We start from the raw sequence: 21,248 nt of genomic DNA on the forward strand, positions 1-21,248 counted from the left end.
ATAAGTATATTAACAATTTGTTTAATTTGATTATTACCTAATTTGATTTAAAGGTTTTCTAAATAGAATAATTAATATATTACGTTATTTCTACGTACATAACCCATTTAACCAGCAATACAATAATTAAAAAACCCATAATTATTATGTACATAATCCATAAATTACGTAACGCAAGAGGGGGGAGGGGGGGTCATGGGAAGAGCGTTACGAATTGTTATGTAGGGGGAGGGGGGTATAACAAATTTGTTACGTAACGCATTTCATAAACGCGATTAAAAATCGGATTGAACTCATGTCATCCAGAAGGTTTCAGTGTACGCATGTAAATACGTTTTTCATTATGGTGCTCACATTAAAAGAAGAGCAAAATTCTTGCCTACTTGTAAACCATCATTCCTCCACAGTGACCTCGGAGGGCGATGGTGTGACGTAAGTTTCACGATTAATTGAGCCTTACCTTTACGATGAGAATTTGATCGGAATTTGCCGATCACCTGAGCCCCAACGAGGTCACTTAGGCGCCATGATGGTTGTCAAGAATTGTACTCATCTATTAATGGTCGTACGATAGTTTTCCGGGTGCAACTTGACAAAAGGTTCCATTGTGAGTCTTGGTAAACGTTGAGAGACCTGTCAGATTTACAATTTCCATTTCTTGTCGAATATGATTTCGGGTGTTCTTGAACAAGAAATTCACAAAATTCTAATTTATCTAGCAATTTAAAAGAAATAGAAGCAATAAAAGCGACATTTGTCTACACAGCCTGGAACAAATGAAAATTTTGAAAGTTACTGTTAAAGAAATTACCTGCGGTGAAATCAAATTTACGTTACGTTACGAAGGGGGAGGGGGGGGGGGTAGTCGAGAAGCGTTACGATGCCGTTACGATGGGGGAGGGGGGTCTAAAAAATGATGATTTTTGCGTTACGTAATTTATGGACGGCCCCTAAGCATGAATTTTAGGTCTTGAATTTGAACTTTTTGTACCAAACGTTTCCTGCCACAAAAATTACTTCAAAAGAAGTAAATTTCCTAAATGTTCCACAATATTATTTCGCTTCTGCCAAAATAAGGTTGGTGATTTGATCCACACAAAAACTTCCAATTATCATGGGTGTCCTACTCTCAAAATAATTGGTCGCACCGATCCGCACTTTTAGCGGGGAACAACTTTGCAACCGTCGCATCGACAATTTCATATTGCTACTTTTCCCCACAGAAAAGCGCCAATTATAAATAAGATTTCGCGATCCTTCGTACGCATCTCCCGCGCTTTTGAATTCGGTCAGTAGGCACATCACCCCGTTGACGGTGAGCTGAGCATGGATACTGTACAGCGCGAAGGAGACTCGACCATAAAAGCGGAGCAGGGTGTACCATCCGATGATGAGGATCGTCGTCCAGGCGAAAATCATCGTGGGCGTGATGACGTGTGACATGCAATAATTCACCAGAGTGGTGTAGACTTGATAGCGACGATAATATTGTAGCGTAACTTTTTCGAAGTAGGCGGTTTTAGTTCTGTAGAAAATTAAAAAAGTGCGTTCTGAGAAATTTTACAACATTTTCGAAGATTAGAGTTTCCAATGCATAAGCAAAAATTGCGCTACTTATTTCACCCAGCAATATTTTAAAATTTCACGTAAATTCTGAGAATTTCACATTAATTCCGAAAACGTAAAATAAATTATAAGAATTGAGAAAGCATTTCAAGGAATTCAATCTGAGAAATTTCAAAACAGAGTCTTTGAGGCATAAGCAAAACTTGATCTACTGATTGCAACCTGCTACATATATTTAAGAATTTAACGTTAATTCTAAGAATTTAACATCTGTACATACCGAAAACTTAACATAAATTACGAGAATTGAGAAAGCACTTTAAGAAATTTAAAATTATTAGCATTATTCGAGCATTAGCTTTATTTTATCCCAAACTCCAACTTACTTTGCCGCCCATACCATAAACGTCTTCAAGGACAAGGCGACGTAAAACATGGTCGCTAAATTCGCCATGGCGCCAGTAGCGATCAACTGGTACCAGAATACAGTTTCGAGCACCCCGGAAATGAGGATGATTGTGAAATCCTCGTCCCCAGAGGGCGTCCAAGTCGTCGAGTTACAGGCGAGCAGGTTCCACGAAATGAAGATGGGTTCGCACGGGTTGACCATGGAAAACATGCCGGCCGCCGGGGGAAGAGATGCAATGCACCAGTACGCCGAATATGTGTGAATCTGCCAAATCTTGCCGAAAAACCCTTTCGTGTATACCGTATTCAATCCTGGAATTCAGGTATTTAGCACAATATATAAATTCCATATTTGTTTTAACAACAGAAATGTAGAAAATTTGACATTATCTATCTAAATTGGGTAAACTCATCTTATACGAAAGAAAGTTTATAATTCAACACGAGTTTGTGTACACTCAAAATAATCTGGTGTCAATCCAGCGCGGTGAAGTCACATATAGACACCGCGCGGTGTTAATTGCCCGCATTAACACCGCGTGGTGTCTATATGTGACAACACCGCACTGGATTGACACCAGTTTATTTTGAGTGTAGAATTAAAAACGATAAAAAAAACTTTGAACAAATTTGGCTTAATGCTCGGCTGAATACGTAGCTGTATGCGCAACGATTTATGCAAAATCTACAGAAATTGTACACATGCTTCTGCAGAATATATATGCCCTATCGAATTTTTCTGCAAAATTGTGCAAAATACAAACGCACAATGTAATGTGTATCGAGCTTTTGTCGCTTGTTGCAGAACTAGACAGTGATTTCACCTCGAGTAAATCTTTTAAATACGTGAAAAATAATTTTTTCATCTTTTAAGTTATATCCAAACCATCTTAACTATTAGAAAAATATCCGGAAGTGCACCTCCTTTTGAAATATACATAGTTTTATACTAATATTTACCTTCATCTTCCGCCTCTCTCTCCAGCCTATGCGCCTCATTCATCATCTCCACCGTTTCCTTCGCCTTCCTCGTCAACTCAAAACGGAACAAGATCGTGCACATGATGGGCCCCAGCCACCCATAGTCCAGCAGCTTGTTCGTCATGTCATACTCGCCGGAAGGACCCCTCTGCAGCCCTGCCATCCTTAACACAAATCCCGTCAGAAAGTGAGCCGTTCTTCCGAAATAAAACCAATACATCGTCTTTGTCACGACCCGTCTCAACTTCCCCTTAACTTCGGCGACCTTATCCTCCTCCCACGATATTTTGAAGGGTACGATGCACAAGGCACAGATCACTTCCAGGGTGAACAGATTCATTTTATAGGCTCTCGTTAACAGAGCGTTTTTCAAGCGAAAAAGAACGTGGCGTTTAAAAAAGCCCATTTTGTAAGTTATGGATTTTTTTCAGAAATATGAACTCTTAGAAAATGCTATCCGATATTACTGTCTTGAGTGCACGTTTCGCTCTACCGGCATGGTAATTAGGGTTTAGTAAGGCTATAGTAATGAAAATTTACCACTAAGATAAAAATTACTACCAAATCGGTACAAAATTTCTACCAGTACGGAGTACCTATGTGATTCTACCCTTTTTTACAGTGTGTTAATAAATTTCCTTTAAAAGCAAAAACTACCCGTGTAACGGATACTTTCCCTTACTTAACTGTTACATCAGCCAGTAAGTTAAGCAGCCAGGAATATGTGACAATTCAGTTTTTGATTTGTAATTTAAAGTGTAATTTCTAAAATAAAGTGAGACGTCAAGATCACATTTACCCAATTAAACCTTTTTTCATCCATAAATCCCTCGATTGTACCGATGCACGCGAACTTTTAAGCACTATTCCTTCCCCGTTTTGTAACCCGGCCCATATTAATTTTAATTGGCAATTATTCTCCTGGGACTTGTTCTCTTCAAATGGACATGTTTAAGTGTCACCTACATACATACATACATAAATATGCCTTTAATGCCGTGAAGCTATGTACATAAAAGTGTGTCGGTATGGAAATACATGTTTCGACTCCTCTCTATTACGTAAATACCTGTGTACATATGCGTATTCGGTTGGGTTAGGTGTTTCGTTAAAATTGTAGCGCTTCTTCTCGACAAGAAAAGGGTCATGTTACGTGCAGCCCGGGAGTGAAGCTGGTGGTAAATCCTTAATGAGGGACCAATTCCCATTTTGGCCTTTGAACTGGTTCGTGCTGCAAGTAGAGTGGCCACGTTTTAAAATTTATGAGAATGCGACAACCTTTACCTGCAAATGGCTAGTTTAACAACAAATGCGGGTAAGTAAGAGGGTATGTAAATAATGCAGACACCTGCCAATTGAGCCACCTGACCTACAACTTCTGCAATTTTCTATGATATAACTAGGTTCTCAAAAAAGAGAAATCGTAATGATACATTAACCGCTATAACAATTTCATCACCGGTAAGGGAACTAATTGGCCCCATCCATATTTGCCTAATCAACCACTACTCTATGCCTGCCCGACTTCAACCAAATCCAAAGTTTATGTATAACCTGTACATAGTTTATATACCAGTGGTGTCTGTCTGTCTGTCAATCTGTCCTTCCGACCATAGCTTCTCTTATCAAAATTGGTACGGATTTATGATTGTCATGTGAAAATACAACTCGCAACTACAAGTATGCTACTCGATAAGGGTTTACTTGTTAAGAATTGTCAAAAAATTACCGCAACGGAACATTGACGAACATATGTATTTACCATATCTCTAAAAATCAAAAATGTTTCCTAAAATTAATGATTAAAGACGCCAAAGAAATACGTAAAATATAAATATTCTACTATTCGAAGCTTGAATACGGGATTTCTAAAGTTAGCAAACGTTACAATCATCTTAAAATGGAAACCACCCTTCCAGAATAAAACTCCTCCCAGAAAACTCAGAATGGCGATCCCGATGAAGATAAAGAATAATTGAAACGCTACAAAAAGATTTCCCATTGCCCCAATATCATCCTGCTTTGATACAGGATTTTTCCGAACATCCGCTTCATCCACTAATTTCCAGAGGCTCGTGTACAAAAGGAAAAGTCCGTTGGCACTTATCCTTGATCCACTTACCCTAGATAATTATTAAACAAATAATTATCTATGTACCCATTTAGAATCGGTTCTCTCAGAAATGTTGCAGCAATGTCGGAATATCCGCCTAACTTTGTGATCCCAAGAAATAGTGAGAGTAAAATACACGCAAACCAAATCCATGGGTCAATAATAGTGAAAAACTTTGAGATTTTGAGGGACAACAATGTCGGATTTTTCTGGCAGTAAAGCATATAATAATCCAAAGTTTTTTCAATGTGATATTTATCCCCGATTTCTAGACGCAAGTCTTCGGATTGTTTGCCAATTTTAAACTTTGAGAATTTGTTCGATACATCGTTACGAAGACAATCATTAAGAATAAAGGAATGTACAGGGTGGTTAAAATGTCACGGTACAATGAACAATTTTTTGATGGGAAAAAATCTTAAATCTCCATTAGTTACCGAAAATTTGTCTCTGAAATTCAACATTTTAGGAATTTTATCATCAGTGTTCCATCAGTTTCGATAATAATCAATAAAAATCTCAATCCCAAATCTTGTATCTAATGGAGATTTACAGGTTTCCCATTGAAACATTCTCTATTGTAGCGTGACATTTTATCCACCCTGTGTTTAAATATTTTAATTAACTAAATTTGCGTTACCGAGATGCAGAAAATGTAAAATTTAGCCTCCTCTTAAGGGCCTGCAATGCTCCGTATCCCACAAAACAGGGTGACCCGGTGGACACAAAATAACGAAGATTTTCACAATCAAAGTTTTCAATATAATACGCCCAACTGGAACGTAGCGGTAATTTGAACAGATTCTGATTGTAGTCGAACAATCGTCTGGATTTGATTAACTCGTCTCCGGATGGAAACTTTGAGGCGATTTGTCCCTCTTTTTCAGGGAACATTTCCCAACCTTTCACACCTGAATAGTGTGACGGATTGAATAACACTGTACTCATCATGACATCTGCGTCTAGTTGTCCAAAATCTAGTTTTATTAAATAGATTGGCACAGTATAAGTGCACAGTTTAGCGAAAAAGTTGGAAGTCCTTGCCAAATCGTTGTAACTAAAGGTTGAAAATACCATGAATAATACGACATTCCTTTGAAATCCCCAAATGTTAAGATGATAAAAAATCAAATTCTTATCGCCAACTTCATAAAATATGACGATTTCGATACAACTTGTCTTCCAGAATGGAAAAGTTTCTAAATTAATTGCATCTTCGGAATACAAGTGTTTCACGGCAATCCCGCTACGATGAGCGAACAATAAGTGGTGATTGTACTGTAAATTTAGCAATGGAACGAATGGAAAAGTTATTTCGAGCTCTTGCATTAAACTGACTTGTAGTAAACACATGGGATTGTGGTTGAAACTTGTTAAGGGAACAACACCGTGTATAATCGAGTTTGTCAGAAATATTGAGGGTATTCATTTCGAGTTCGCATCGTTGGCAACGTTCGCAAAAAAATAAAGTTCGCAAGTTCGCAAAACAATTTGGCTTGAAAATTGATTTGCGAACTTGCGCATCTCCAAGGCTAGTATTTAGTTCGCAAAATATTTTTCACAAATTTCGCAATGGGAAAAGTCCATAAATCTCCATTAGTTACCAAAGTTGTGCCATTCAAATTTTTGAATTTTCTTATTTGGTAAATTTCAGATGCAAAATTTCGGTAACTAATGGAAATTAACGTATTTTTCCCATTGCAAAATTCGAGACATTTTAATAAAATTTTACGAACTTTTTCATTTGCGAAGTGTCTTCACTTCGTTGCTTCGCAAAATTCGCAATGTCGAAAAAGTTATGTTGCGATGCGAACATGCGAACTCGTAATGAATACCCTCAATATGAATATATTTTTCACCATTTTGACATATTATGTACCGTGTGTATCATGTACTGCAAAATATGTAGAAGTTAGCCACGAAAATATATTTGCCTACGTGCCAAGAAAAATATAAGCCTAGTGGCAAAAATGCCAAAATATTGTCAATATTAATGAGCTAGAATAATCAGAACTCCGCCGTAGGATAAGATACATAACTTGGTTTTATGTTGAATTAATGGAAACGACTAATTATGTATGTACGTCGGGCTTGCTTCAATTTTTAATTCAACCTTATCAAAAATACGCACGCATATGTATGCCAATAAAAGGTCAATTAAAATGACACTTTCGACCTGTGTTGTAGGGAAACTGCTTAGGAAACTTTGGGTGAAAACCGTTCTCAAAAATATTCACGCGTATCTTACAATGATTCCTTTTTTCAAGCTACACCACCATTTTCTGGCGAGTTATATCAAAAGTGCAAACCAAAAATTAGAATCGTACTTCATTAATCTTTCTGTGTACTGACCCGTTTGAGGGAAATTATTACGGGACCAAGTTCACATGTTCACATGTTCACATATTTTGTATGGATTGTATGATTGTATGGATTGTACAATCCCGAACTTGTATGGATTGTCGACTGAAAATCTATGCACCGATTCACATCCCCATTTTTCGCTTTTCACAAACCGCTCCGTCCCGTATGTATGTAGTTGCATTGTAATTATAAGACAAAATTCAAATCCAAAAATTTCCGTAGGTTTTCAAGCTGATTTTAATTTCCACTATTGCTACACAGATTTGTTTATTCGTCGCCGCACAAAGTGCAGGAGTCAGAATTATGTACGCTAATTAATTTTTGCATAACTTGATGGCAATATCAGCAAATATGCACATATATACATCCATCCATCCAGATACATATACATAATATATGTATGTGTGGCAATACGCAACTATTTAAAAAACCGAACTGATGTGAATTGAGAAAATATAATCTGGTACAGACTACAATTTTGCATTTCAAATCAAATGCAGCTTGAAAACATATTTTGTACCTTATTTCCTATTTTCATTTACATAATTACAGATTTATTTTAACCCCAAATTTTAGGCACATATGTACCTACATACATTTGAGCTTCATAAGTCAACTAAATCGCAGTTATATATGAATACTTGTACATAAATATGTGTATACATGCAAACTTATATGTATATAAGATTGAGTATGTATGTAGCTACATACTCAATCTTTCGAGCATCCGTGTAGATACATATTTAATTCAATCTCTACTTACATACATACATATGTACATATCTGCATAGCAATAAAACTTGTGTGTGTAATCACACCATTATTTTTCCATACAGCTTATTCTTCACCGGACAGTCAATTACAAAGACATACATCTACGGTCAACTTATCTACATATTTACTTGCTCTGCAAATGAAGCGTCACAATCAGTAAATACTCGCATTCAACATTGCATCGATCCTCTTTACGTAGTTCTGCTTGTTTCCCCTACTCTCTTCTTTTTTGCTGTTTGCTTCACACTCAATCCTGCCACTGCACTCCACGCTCTATCCCACTCATTTTATTCCTACTTCTTTATTTGTCCCCATTCTCCTCTCATCTCCTCAATACTCACTTCCAGCATATCCATCCATGCTACACTCTGCAGAAAAGTGCTTGCAGCTGGAATGGTAAAATATCTACGCGTATAAGAGTGCAGGGAACAGAACTGTGAATGTAAAACAGCGAAACAGTCACAATTTAATTGCAAAACGTAAAAAGCTGCGAAACAATTTCATAAATTAAAGGAACATTGCACAAGATAAAGTACGGCGTAGCTGGCATATCAAAGTGAAAGGAAAGGTTAAAGGAAAAACGGGAATATGTAAGTGAAAAGAGCGGAATAAAATAATAGAAATTTTTAAACATGTACAAAATTTGTAATTTAAAATTATGGATTGTAATTATTTGTAGAATGGATATAAAAGAGATCACAGGAAGGGTGTGGGTGGTGTTAGTATCGCAGGACGAGAAGAAATTGGCGGATGAAAAATTACTCAAAATCTCATCCCCCCCATTATTGCCCCCGCCCCCGCCCCCAACGACAACGTCTGGTAAGGGAAATCTTGTAATCATTATGTATTAAACAATTCATTAACCTCTTAACCACGAAGTGCACACATTTTTGTATTAAATACAAAAATGTGTGCCTTCGTGGTTGAGAGGTTAATGAAATAATATTTCATTCTTCCAGTAACGACCAAGACAAATACATATGTGTAATGTGTACTGCATAAATTACCTTTGCACCAAGATTTCTAAATAAGAGTATGGCTTTGGTATTTTGTAAAAACTCTATCATGATGGAAAGTGAATTTTGTGCGATATTTTGATTGATAAGTTGATTTTTCCTGGTTTATATCCTAATCTGTGGTTTGCGCTAAAAATTTGTTTACTAGTTGAAAGTTTTAAGGGCAATTATCAAATCCACATCTCACTGAAGGGTATTTTATTTAAAAATCAGTAGTACCATAGAGGTTAATAATATGTAAATACATACAAACGCAATGTAGCAAAAAATGCAACATGTTTGACCTCTTTACTCACACCATGACCCATCTTCAAACTTGTCCGTCACAAAAATTAGACAATGTTAAGACACCGAATCTCGAAATACGAGTCCGGTCTAAAGTTATCGTCGGACAGACGGACAGACGGGGGCAACCAAACAATTGCAATTTATAAAGTGATTTTAAGCCCTTATGCATTTATCCATTTGTTTGTTTACAGAATATTTTTGTGATGACACGATCGACATCAAAGTAGAAGTACTGCCAATCGTGGAGCACATGGAATTCATCCAAAGCAGCCACGATGACCAACCCGACCCCACGGACCCACTCGCAATAGATTTCGGTAAACTTACTTACAAAGTTTATAATGATATTAATGAGAAATAACAAGATATAACAACCCCCAATGTTTCATTAGTTTAATAACGAATTTCATAATAATGTTGCGCCAGATGGCGAGTTTTTGAACAAAATATGATATCTGAAAATCTCATAATGGGGAAAATTCTTCCATAAAAAAGTACCGACGATGTAAAAAATAAATATTTGATTTGCAACTCGGCCATTCTGCGTGCCCATATTACAAAAGAGCGTTCCTAAGGGGCCGTGCATAAAGCATGTGATAAATTTTAGGAAATTTTGACCCTTTGATGTGATCTATATGCCCCATGTTATACATAATTAACATGGGAAAGATAGCAGTCTTGACCCTTACCCCCCAAAATCGATCACATATTTTCTGCACAGTCCCTAATCAAATATTACTCAATTGTGCAACCCTTCTCTTCTCAAATTAATTTGTATATTATTCTCACCGATCGTGGGTTCGGAAATTAGTCAATATTTTGAGAATCCTTTTCTATCAATTTCCAATAGTTTTTGAAAATTTGATAGTTTCCAGGAATTTTTATGACTGTTATTGATTTCGAAACTGACAAAAATTCTGAAATTCAAATTCCGGATAATTAATTTTTTTACAAATCAAGTAAGTCCAAAATCCCCCAAATTATGGCATGACGAAAAATAAAAAAATCGAATATGTACTAATTTTTTATGGCAATAAAAATTGGTCACTTAGATAGAAATCTGGGTTTTACACGTTAAAGACCTGCATTCTGAGTGAACTTAGCACAACGGAACGCATTTGTTGCCTCAGCAATGATTTACAATTTGTCCGATAATTTCATGCCATTTTAACTTATCTTAAACATTTCAGAAAATTCTTCCACCTGCACCTCCAGCATCTCTCAAGATTACGTCAACCTCACCCCGTCCGACCCCTTGAGCCCACCCGCACCCCCACCCAAGCCAAAACCGAAACCATACCCTTGCCCTATCTGCCTTTCCGTCGAAGTCGATCGCGCCTTCGCGAGACCTTCTCTCTTGCGCGCTCACCTCAACTACCATAAACGCGTCGGTCGCGCAATCCTCACCGGCGTGGGGGTGCGAACTTCCTCATGCAAAGATGGGGTGTTCACGTGTCAAATTTGCAATGGGCGTACTTTCACTACAGCAAAAGAGTTTACAGGCCATCGAAATTTCCATAGTTTTTTGAGAAAGAAATACGGAGAAGACAGACCTATCCGCACCAAGGGAGAAATGTTCTTGTCGAGTGCGATCCCAATACAGGTAAAGTCTTGACTAATAAAATGGTCAATCTCAATTAGGGGACGTCCATGAATTAAGTAGGGGAAAGGGGCGGGGGGGGGCTAAGGCTCTAATGATATCATGCCTATGTTAGTAACATAATGTTACACATGTCAATGGGGTCTAGAAAATCGCGATTTTTGCGTTACGTAATTTATGGACGGTCCCTTATGCAAAGAATTTCAGACAAATATTGCATTTCAGTAAAAATAGTCAAAATCGGAATTTCCAAAGATACAAAAATTACATTTCTAGAAACTACAAAAATTAATATTTGAACAATTAGTTGGAGTTATTTTGTCGAATTTCGTAAAACTTTCGATTATGGTTGTAGATAAAAAAAATTACGAATCTTTTGGTGCCTGTGGCATCTGAATATTTTTTTTTCATTATCGAGACTTTCGCAAATTTCGGCCCCTAAGAAAGGGGGGGGGGGTGCGTCAAATCAAATCATTGGCACGGTTGGAATCAAAAAAATCATCTCTCTAAACTGCAAATCTGAGTAAATTCTTCTGTCCCTCGAAATTTCGGTTTGGATTATTCTTACTCATTTATGACATTAAAGCCAATATTTAAATAATAATTTTGTTTGATTTTTCCTGCAGGAAAAGTACACCTGCTTCTATGCCAACTGCCAAAAGGAAATTGACGACCGCACAAAATTCTTAGGCCATTTGAAATTCCACCGCCGGAAAGAACGCGAAGGTCGGCCAGATTCGTCAAACTTACAACAGCGACGCTCTTCCATTCCTCGCTTGGAAGAGTACAAATGTTCCAAATGCGATAAGGTGTACCCAGGAAAATCTCGAGATGCTTATCGCTACCATATGAGACGCCATGACGAATTGGAGAAAGCGGAAGAAAAGAGAAAACTCCGAATGGAACGGTTGCGCCCCGACATTCCGATGCAAGGCTCGTATTTTTGTGAAATGTGCCAAAGGACGTTTACGGACAGACTGCAATACGTAAATCACTTAAGGGCCCATGCCCGCCTGGCCAGGGACGGGATGGACAGACCAATTGCGGAGAAGAAGGAGAGGAATGACCAAGATGACGATGGGGAGGAGGAAGACGAGCAAGATTTGTATTGCCAGACTTGTGATAAGAATTTCAACGATAAGGGTAAATTTAGGTGAGCAAATATATTTTTTTAAATTTTCGAAATGAAAATTAGTTAAAAATTTAAGCAGTGTCTATTGTGACATAAAAAGGTTTTGTAACGTTTAATACCCACTAAAAATCCGGAAAAGTTTTTTAAAATGCATTAAAACGCGCAAAATCTAGTAGTATCTACCCACCGTTGTAAGAGATTGTGCTACTTCATAATGTTTACCAAAATCTCGGGAGTTAATTATATGCAGTTTTCATACCCGAAGAGAAACCTTAAGGTGCGTTTATGCTTCACGTTATCGTCACATTCTCCTCCAAATCCGATTATTTGATTGAGTAAAATTTTTAGTTGTCGTAGTCTGCCAATCAAAAAATCGGATTAGAAGATAACGTGAAGTATAAACACACCTTTATCCTCGGATTTCTGCGCATTTTACGTACTATCGATGCATAAAAATAATGGATAATGTGTTCGCACAAAAGGAAACGCTGGCTCAGTTTTTCTCAAGTACTCCGATGGAGAGCGCATCAAAATCTCCGATCGCACTCAAACTTTTTATACTAATTCTTTATGGGATGAAAAATATTACCCCAAACGCATTTTTCGAAATTTCAATTTCTGACGAAATTATGACAAATTTTAAATTTCGTTTTTTTATTTTTTCTCTCAAATTACGAATAAACCATCCATCAAAACCATATACTTTCCTATATCATTGTATTCCTAATTTCATTAGGACCCAATTCGTGCATTAAAATTTTTCTATTTTTTAAAATTTGAAAAAAGATAATGCTAAATACTGCTAAATTGAAAGTCAATTCACACAAAACGTTTTGCATTTCCCGAGGTCAAATTTTAGAAAATAGATGCCTTTGACTTTCTAGAATAAGATAAAAAAAAATTGACATCGGGAAATGAAAACGTTTTTTAAAATTAAAATTTTAAAAACTCAGAAAACTTATAATAGGCTCTTACGTGGCGCTTGTACAATAAAATCTAAACGCTTAAATGGCAGGAAATTAAGTGTCGTAATCTCCATTTCACGTTATTGGAGTACATTACCCGAACGAGCCGAATTATTTTATTTTTTGACACCAGATATATTTATTTTGGCGTTTAAATTATTCGAAATTGAATTCGAAATTGAAATTGAATTTCGTATGATTTTCACGCCAGAATAAAAATAACAGGTGTAAAATAATAAAATAATTCGGCCCGTTCAGGTAATGTACTCCATGTGATGAACTCAAATAGTGTGAACATTTCACGCCACTGGGGAAGTTGAGCTGTCTCAATTACCCCATGACTTTGAGTTTTATAGAGTACTTGAGAAAAACTGAGCCCGCTGTCTTAAATATTCTACGCCGGGTTACGGTACCTGCTAATTTTGAAAATGCTGAATTTTTATTTTAGGGGCCACATGTCTTACCACCGCCAACTCCAAGCAAAAGGTTGCGATCGCCCTATCGCAACGCCCACTTCATCCTCCACCTGGAAATCCGAAATCCCCCACAACCTCCCCTCCTACACCTGTACCACCTGCCCCGACCGCTCATTCCCCACCCGCGACTCCTTCATTTCCCACCTCATGATTCACCGCAGTCTAAAAAAGAAAGGCTGCGACCGTCCCGTCCTCAGCAAAGAAGAATGGTCCAAGCAAAACCGGAAGCAATCCTCCTGTTCCGTGTGCTCTCTAGAGTTCGAAAGCGTCCGAAAACTAAACGAGCACGAAAAACAAGTCCACCCAAACCTTGAGCCTAGTCCGCCCCCCAGAGAACGCATCGACACGTGGAAACACCTCGTTCCCGAGCAGGACACCCCGTACACCTGCCAAATTTGTCCGGAACGTCTCTTCCCCGACCGGGACGCCTTCATCGTCCACTTGAAGCATCACAAATCCCTCCAAAAGAAGGGCCAAGACCGCGTCATTTTATCAAAAGAGCAGTGGAACGAACACCGCAAACAGATGAAACTTTTCCCCAATTCCAACCCAACGCCCCGAACTTCTTCACAATTCCATTGTTCCACCTGCTCAAAAAACTTTTGGAAACGTGTCACCTTTCGAAATCACATGCGGTATCACGCCATCCTCCTCAAGAAGGGGCAGGGGGACAGGGTAATCCAGCCAAGGCAGCGGCACTGGAAAGAAGAAGTGCCTTATCTGGACGAATACAACTGCGATAAGTGCCCAGAACGCAGGTTCGCCGATCGGGAAGGGTACATCAGGCATTTGACGTATCACAAAGTCTTGGAAAGAAAGGGGAAAGGAGGAAAAGAGATAAAGAAACGGTTTAAAAGAGAGGAGATTGAAAAAACTGGGAAAAAATGTGATATTTGCGAAAGAGTTTTTCACACGTGGAAAACGTACAAAGGTCACATGGCGTACCACACGAGGATCAAGAAGATTACTGGACAAGATAGAAAAATTGAGAAGAAGGAGGAGCTAACAGAAAGAACGAAAATTAGTTTAAAAACGGGAAAAAGTAAGACTTTAGTGGAAGATTTGATCGGGGTTTTGGAACAGTTTGGGTGTAGTTGTGGGGCTAAGTTTTACTTTAAGGATGCCCTATCGCACCATTTGCAACAAGCGGAAAAGAATGGAAATACTGATTGTAAGGAGATTGTGGTTAAGAAGGAAGTTCCAGAGAGGGAAGAAATCCAAGGACAGCGTTCTGTAAAGGCGGAAGAGGTTAATAATATAGAACATATTGCAAAATTAATTGTGTCAGCACCAATAGCACACGAGGTGAAAGTAAATGTACGTGAAGATGGAGGTGAATTAGAAGAACATTGTCCTGAAAATGAAATTCAGGAAAATTTTTCGGAACATGAAATGGAAGAAATTCCCCATGAAACTGAAATGCAAGAAATTGCCCATGAAAACGAAGTGGAAGAAGATCCCCTTGACCATGAAATGGAAGAAGATTTCGAAAATCACGAAGTTTCCGACGACTTTGAACATCTCGCGGAAGAGACGACAGATGATACTGTTGTGGGAGGAAACGACATTAAAATTGAAATTAGTAAAGTGAATCAATTATATCAGCAGCTACCACAAGAAAATCATGAAGCCAGTGATGAGTGTGTTGAGGATGAGGACGAATCGATGTCATTCTTTTACAAGTGTCAAACTTGTGAAGCGGATTCTCCTTCATTAACGGAATATTTGAGGTGAGAAATTTAGAGTTTAATGATAAAAACTTAAACGGACTTGGGAAGAATGAGTCACCCATTTCAGTAAAAATATGGAAGTTAAAGCCAAGTACTCAGGAAGGGTTTTTTAAGCAAAACGGAATGTTTTTTGCTTCGTATTAAATTACTCGCTCCCATGAGTTGCATACTTGATTTTCACTACAATGAATACCAAATGGGAGGAATTTTTTAAATCAACTGTAAAATATTGCAGTTTTTTAGCGTTTTGACGAGAGTTTAGTCGGTTACACATTTTTCTAATACATCCGAGCTACATCCAAATTTTTTCACGAAAAATGTCCGTCCTAACCGAATCTTTCAGTTGAAAAAATATACAAGCGAATCGAATTATTCGGGTAGGTTCGGAAGTCGGAGACTAACCGATTCAATTCTGGCTTTGCTAACATTTTAAATTTGAAGAATGTTTCCTGACTACTTGGCTTAAAGTCGCAGTCAACTAACAAAAATACTAATTTATGTCTCTCCAATTATCAGGCACCAATTTCTCAACCACTTAGTTGACCAGACGACTCCTCTGCCCTGTCCATTTTGCGCCGCACAATTTCTTTTGGGGTCCGCGCTTTTTCTCCACTGTAAAGAGGAGCATGGAGAAATATATTTAGTGACAGAATTCACCGTTGCCTGCCCGGCCTGTGCCGACATCATCCATGTTACTTGCAATAATAATGAAGGCACTCAGATGGAGCTCCACTTCAAACAATATCATCCAACTATGGTGTGTCGCATGTGCGGAAAGTTCGTATCCAATCAAACCCACCTCAATAAGCACATTGTAGCGGAACACTTGAAGAAAAAGAAGTGAATATTGTAAGCAATAATATATGCAAAATATTGTACAGTACGAGAGTAAGACGAATACACGACCCCATGAATAGAGTTCGCTGAAAAATCAACTCTTTCGAAACAAGAAAGAGAAGAAGCTAACATTTATATTCACCAACAACAGAAATTGGGGAAGACGAAAAGGGAGGATTTCAATTTTAAATGACTTAGGGAATTTTCAAATGCATTTTTTTGTTTTCCAAAAAATTATGTACTGCTTTTCACCAAGACTGTTTTCCCATATTCTGCCACCAATTCATTCAATGATTTAGGTTAGAGAAACATTAATATCTAAAATTTGGAACTATGTACAGGCATATGTACTATGTAAAGAAATTTTGACGTGCATGCATATTTATAATAAAAATTCTCGAAATACAACTGAGAAAAAATTATCGTAGAATATTTACTTACATAAACTTTTACTCAATAAAGCTCAAAACAAGACTTGCTACTTTTTAACTGAAAATGTAAAATTTGCAAATATATTAATTTTAATTATAAATCATGTGAAAATAGAACAATCAAATTGAAAAGTTAAACAATTAGACTTCGGTAATGGGAAGAGATAAAAAAATTTAGTCGGTTTTCAATTTTTACAAATAATTAGTGTTATTACTTATGCAAAAGGTTTAGACTGAGTTTCTAAATAAATTCCAATAAAATGTACTTAAACAAATTGCTCTCTTTTTGAAATACTTAATTTTTGCATTTAAAGAGTTTTGATGTTATGCAATACATATGTTGTACTTATTTATACAGCAAAAAGGAAAGATATCGGTAGGATTTCATGTTTCAATCTAACCTTCCAAGTCCTGCTTGGACACAGTGTGGATATTCTGACTTTAATGGTCACATTTTTTATTGCGGACCCTGAAATGCAATTTTATCAAAATACTAAACCCTTGGCTGAGTCACAAATCTGTATTTAGATACATATTTACTTATCAATCATGCATGTAAGTAAATACATACATATGCACACAGGACTCTTTCACACTTACAAATTCATTACGTTATTACTCAATGAAAATCTGGAATACCTTAGATGAAAACATGATACAACAAATCTTTGACGAAAATTTTTATTTAATGCGCATCCGAGAAATATCGAGAAATGTGCGAACTCGTACATATTACGGAAGTAGCCGTGGACGGCGTTTGTAAGCATAATTTTCTTTAGACTTAATTAATTTCTGTATTTTCAATATCTTTTTTTAGTGTAACTGGATGCAAACCAGTAATTAACTTGATTAAGAAATAGCACATGAAGATATCACTACCACTACTGAGGAGTAGAAGGTCACTACTTGTCGGGCCCCGATTTCGATCTCCTTTGGATATGTTGCAGCACTACATGAGTGTAGAAAAAGTGAAGGAGGGTTAGACTCCATGAGCCCATTTACGCCCGCCACACCCCCTCGAAGGCGCCCAAACCCCCAGAGTTGCCGGACTAAAATCATCGCCAAAAATCGAGTTTTGATCAGATTTTCAAGAAATTTACATTTTTGTGATCCCAGATAGTTGCTCTATCATATCCAATAGCAAACTCAATTTTTTTGAAATTTCGAATTTTTTCAATACATACCCTTGGTCAGAAAATCTTCGAAAATATTGAAAATTTCAAAAAAGTTGAGTTTGCTATTGGATATGATAGAGCAACTATCTGGGATCACAAAAATGTAAATTTCTTGAAAATCTGACCAAAACTCGATTTTTGGCGATGATTTTAGTGCGGCAACTCTGGGGGTTTGGGCGCCTTTGAGGGGGTGTGGCGGGCGTAAATGGGCTCATGGAGTCTAACCCTCCTTCACTTTTTCTACACTCATGTAGTACTACAACATATCCAAAGGAGATCGAAATCGGGGCCCGACAAGTAGTGACCTTCTACTCCTGACGGTAGTCGACATCCGTGAAAAAGATTTTGACCTTTAACATCTTTGGCACTAGTAGAAATTTTGAATTGAAAGTTTTACGATTTGTTCACCTTATAGTCAGCATTATGGGTGCAAAATTTCAATTCGCTATTCTAAATGGCGCCAGAGATATATGCATACGAAAAAATAGTTCTGTTCTAAAACTTTCCAAAACTGCATAAATTTAAAGTTTCAGAATATTTTTAAAACCTTCTAGAATTGTGAATTGTTTATGGAATTTTATGTGGGTGGTACGAAAATTTTTGGCATATATGTGGCTTTCATAAATAACTCAAATTTTCCCAATTTTTTTAAATTCATTACATGCTAGGTGGATTTGTACAAAAAAAGCGTGAATAAAGTTTTTTTTGTGTTAAATGAAATTTTATAAATCACAATAGTTGAACTGTTTTCATGTTTATTATTTTTGCAGTTAGAGGAGACATTACTGATGGTAATGCAAACAGATTTTGGACTACAAATGTTTAATTTCCTGTAATGGAGGTACTTGGGAAAAATTAGCGAAATTTTGACAAATTTTGGGCTGTTATAACTTTTACTCTGAAACTCTACATAGCTATTTTTTATCAAAAGTTAAACTGCATTGTGTACTACAGACAAGGGCTCACACAATTTGCTATTTCCTAACATCTTTATTATCAACAAGTGCTCCATTTGCTTACATCGGCTAATTTATGTCTGGAACAGAAAAAGTTATCACTGTTTTCTTAGGGGTATTGTAGACCGAGTATCTTATTTCCCCAGCTTTTTAACCCTCTCTTTAAAATAATACGTCATTTTTCTGTGTGCGTGCCTTTCACCTTTTTTATGTGAGAGGAAATACTCTCTTCTTTCAGCCTTTGATGGAGAAGCATTGTTGTTCGATTAATTTGTATGAGTGTCGATAATAAATTAGTGTCGTCAGTATTAAAGTCATAATTACACTGTTCTCGAACTGTTTATTGGAGCTCAGCGGAAGAAGTCCGTTTTAATCGAATATTTAGTTTAATAAGTGCATACATACTCTTATCTAGTCCCCGGCACGTTAATACGAAAGGAATCATTAGTACGGGTACTCTTATGTCATTCCTTCAAAGGGGTTAGTTGAAGGTCTGCTTTTTACCCTAGAGCATTGAAATTTTGCACTTACAATACCAACTCTAGTGCCTATTAATTCACAAAATTGCAAGTTGAAATTACTACCAGTGCCAAAGATATTAAAGGTCAAAATCGTTTTCGTTTTCTTTACTACAAAGAAAGGGGGATTGAAAAATCAAAAAAGCTGTGGAACCCACTAGAATCGGATAATTGTTTTCGTCTCCTTTCAGCCCCTGCTATATACCCTCCATATTTTGCAGGACAGGCTTACCTACCACCCAACGAGTTTTTCAAATTTTTAATGGGCGTTTTTCTAGAGTTTCAACGTGAGGTTATGTTTGGTAATTTTTACGTTCCAACAACTCCAGAAATGCACTTTCTAAGTCCAAAACATCCAAGAGAACTGAGCGACTTAAGCGAGAGGAATCAAACTAAGCCCAAAAAAGAAATTTCTGAACGGATTACAGCCGAAATTTTGAAATGTGTAAAAACTGTATGGTGCGCAGGGTCGAATGAGCTCACGCAAGAATTCATGTACCTATCTAGGATCTACTACTGGAAGAGGTGGCAAAGGAGCCGGGACATCTTGAAAGTTACGTTCCTAAGACTAGTATTTGTGGATTTAGACAACTCTAACATTCCCCGTAATTTTCAATCCATGCTTGAATCTGGCATTTGGAGGAGATTGGAAGAAGAACAGTGGGCAAGAGATTTAACTGGACGGGAGAAAAAGGCAAGGGAACATGAACCCGATGGAACTGACCCTGTTGCCCTGAGTGGAAGCATTTTTACTATATTTATTCTCTGTGGAGTTATACTTGGTTTGTCTAGCGTTTGCTTGGGAATTGAAGTTTGCAGAAAAATGTTCCTGTGTATTACTGGAATATATGATGGACTAAAATATCACATTTCTTTATAAGTTCTTAGGTTAGTACGAAGTTGAGCTGCAAAACATTGCAATATGGTACATATCATTATTGTGGATTTGTTAATTTCTCAAATTAAGCTGCAAAATTCGTATTATCATTATGTAAGAAACAAGAATTTCAAATTTTTTCACCCTGACCACACTCTCTGAACTTGGGTGTGCCGGTACTGTCGAAATTGTGTTGACTTTATGCTTTGATGCTAATATTTTTATGCTTTTATGCTAATTATGTTTTGAAATGACACACATAATAATAATAATTGATTTATTGCATCATAGCCAACAGCCTTTGCACATCATAAATGGTTACATAATATTGATAATCGTAAAATTGTAAAATTGTAAAATTGAAATGACACACATATAACAGTACAACACGATAAAAGATGTTAGCAGCGACCTTTGTCCCTAAGAATTAGGGAACATCCGGAATTACGAAAGATGCGGAGGAGGAAAGTTTTAAAATAATTGACAATTGTAATAATATCATATTATTAATATCTAGCTGAATTGCTCCTTTTTCACAGGATTCTATTCGTTAGGAGTATAGGTTGTATTCGCAGAGTAATAATAAGTACGTAAGTATATAAATATATGTGCGAATCGGCACGATAAATTGTTATTGGATGAAATGTTGTCAAGATAAACGTTTCGGGTAATAAACCTTTCAATTTACAAGAGCAACAACAAGTTATACTTTTATATTAAACGATGATTTTTAAGAATGTGCAAAGTGTATTATCTTGTCCGTCAGAAGGGTAACTGACATATGTTTGCATACACTCGAACTGATTCGTTTGATTCATTGCGCAGTTCGAGGAGTATGCATTTTGACAGTTCAAAAGAGTTGAGGCCATGTTTTCTTAGATTACAATTTTATTGAATGAATTTTTGTGAAACCTTAATATTAGAATTCGAGAAACATATTTCGTGTACAATGTAACCACCGCAATTTTAAAGTGTAATTATGAAAGGAAAACAACTTACTTTCAAAGATATAAATTAGCCTTGGTAGACTCTTTCAGGTAT

At 36.9% G+C, this 21,248-nt stretch overlaps 1 protein-coding gene across 1 annotated transcript; it reads left to right on the top strand.

Annotated features, from left to right (window-relative positions):
• The first annotated feature begins 8,547 nt into the window (after positions 1 to 8,547).
• LOC110859632 (zinc finger protein Xfin) lies at positions 8,548 to 16,956 on the top strand. Its single transcript, XM_035859634.1, has 7 exons — positions 8,548 to 8,796; positions 8,886 to 9,025; positions 9,702 to 9,827; positions 10,701 to 11,113; positions 11,737 to 12,263; positions 13,656 to 15,413; positions 15,930 to 16,956. The coding sequence occupies exons 2-7, from the start codon at positions 8,887 to 8,889 to the stop codon at positions 16,255 to 16,257; spliced, it is 3,291 nt and encodes a 1,096-aa protein (XP_035715527.1). The 5' UTR covers positions 8,548 to 8,796; position 8,886; the 3' UTR covers positions 16,258 to 16,956.
• Positions 16,957 to 21,248: the final 4,292 nt, after the last annotated feature.

The sequence above is a fragment of the Folsomia candida genome, unplaced genomic scaffold (assembly GCF_002217175.1).
Source record: "Folsomia candida strain VU population unplaced genomic scaffold, ASM221717v1 Fcan01_Sc027, whole genome shotgun sequence".
In the NCBI taxonomy this organism is placed as follows: Eukaryota; Metazoa; Arthropoda; class Collembola; order Entomobryomorpha; family Isotomidae; genus Folsomia; species Folsomia candida.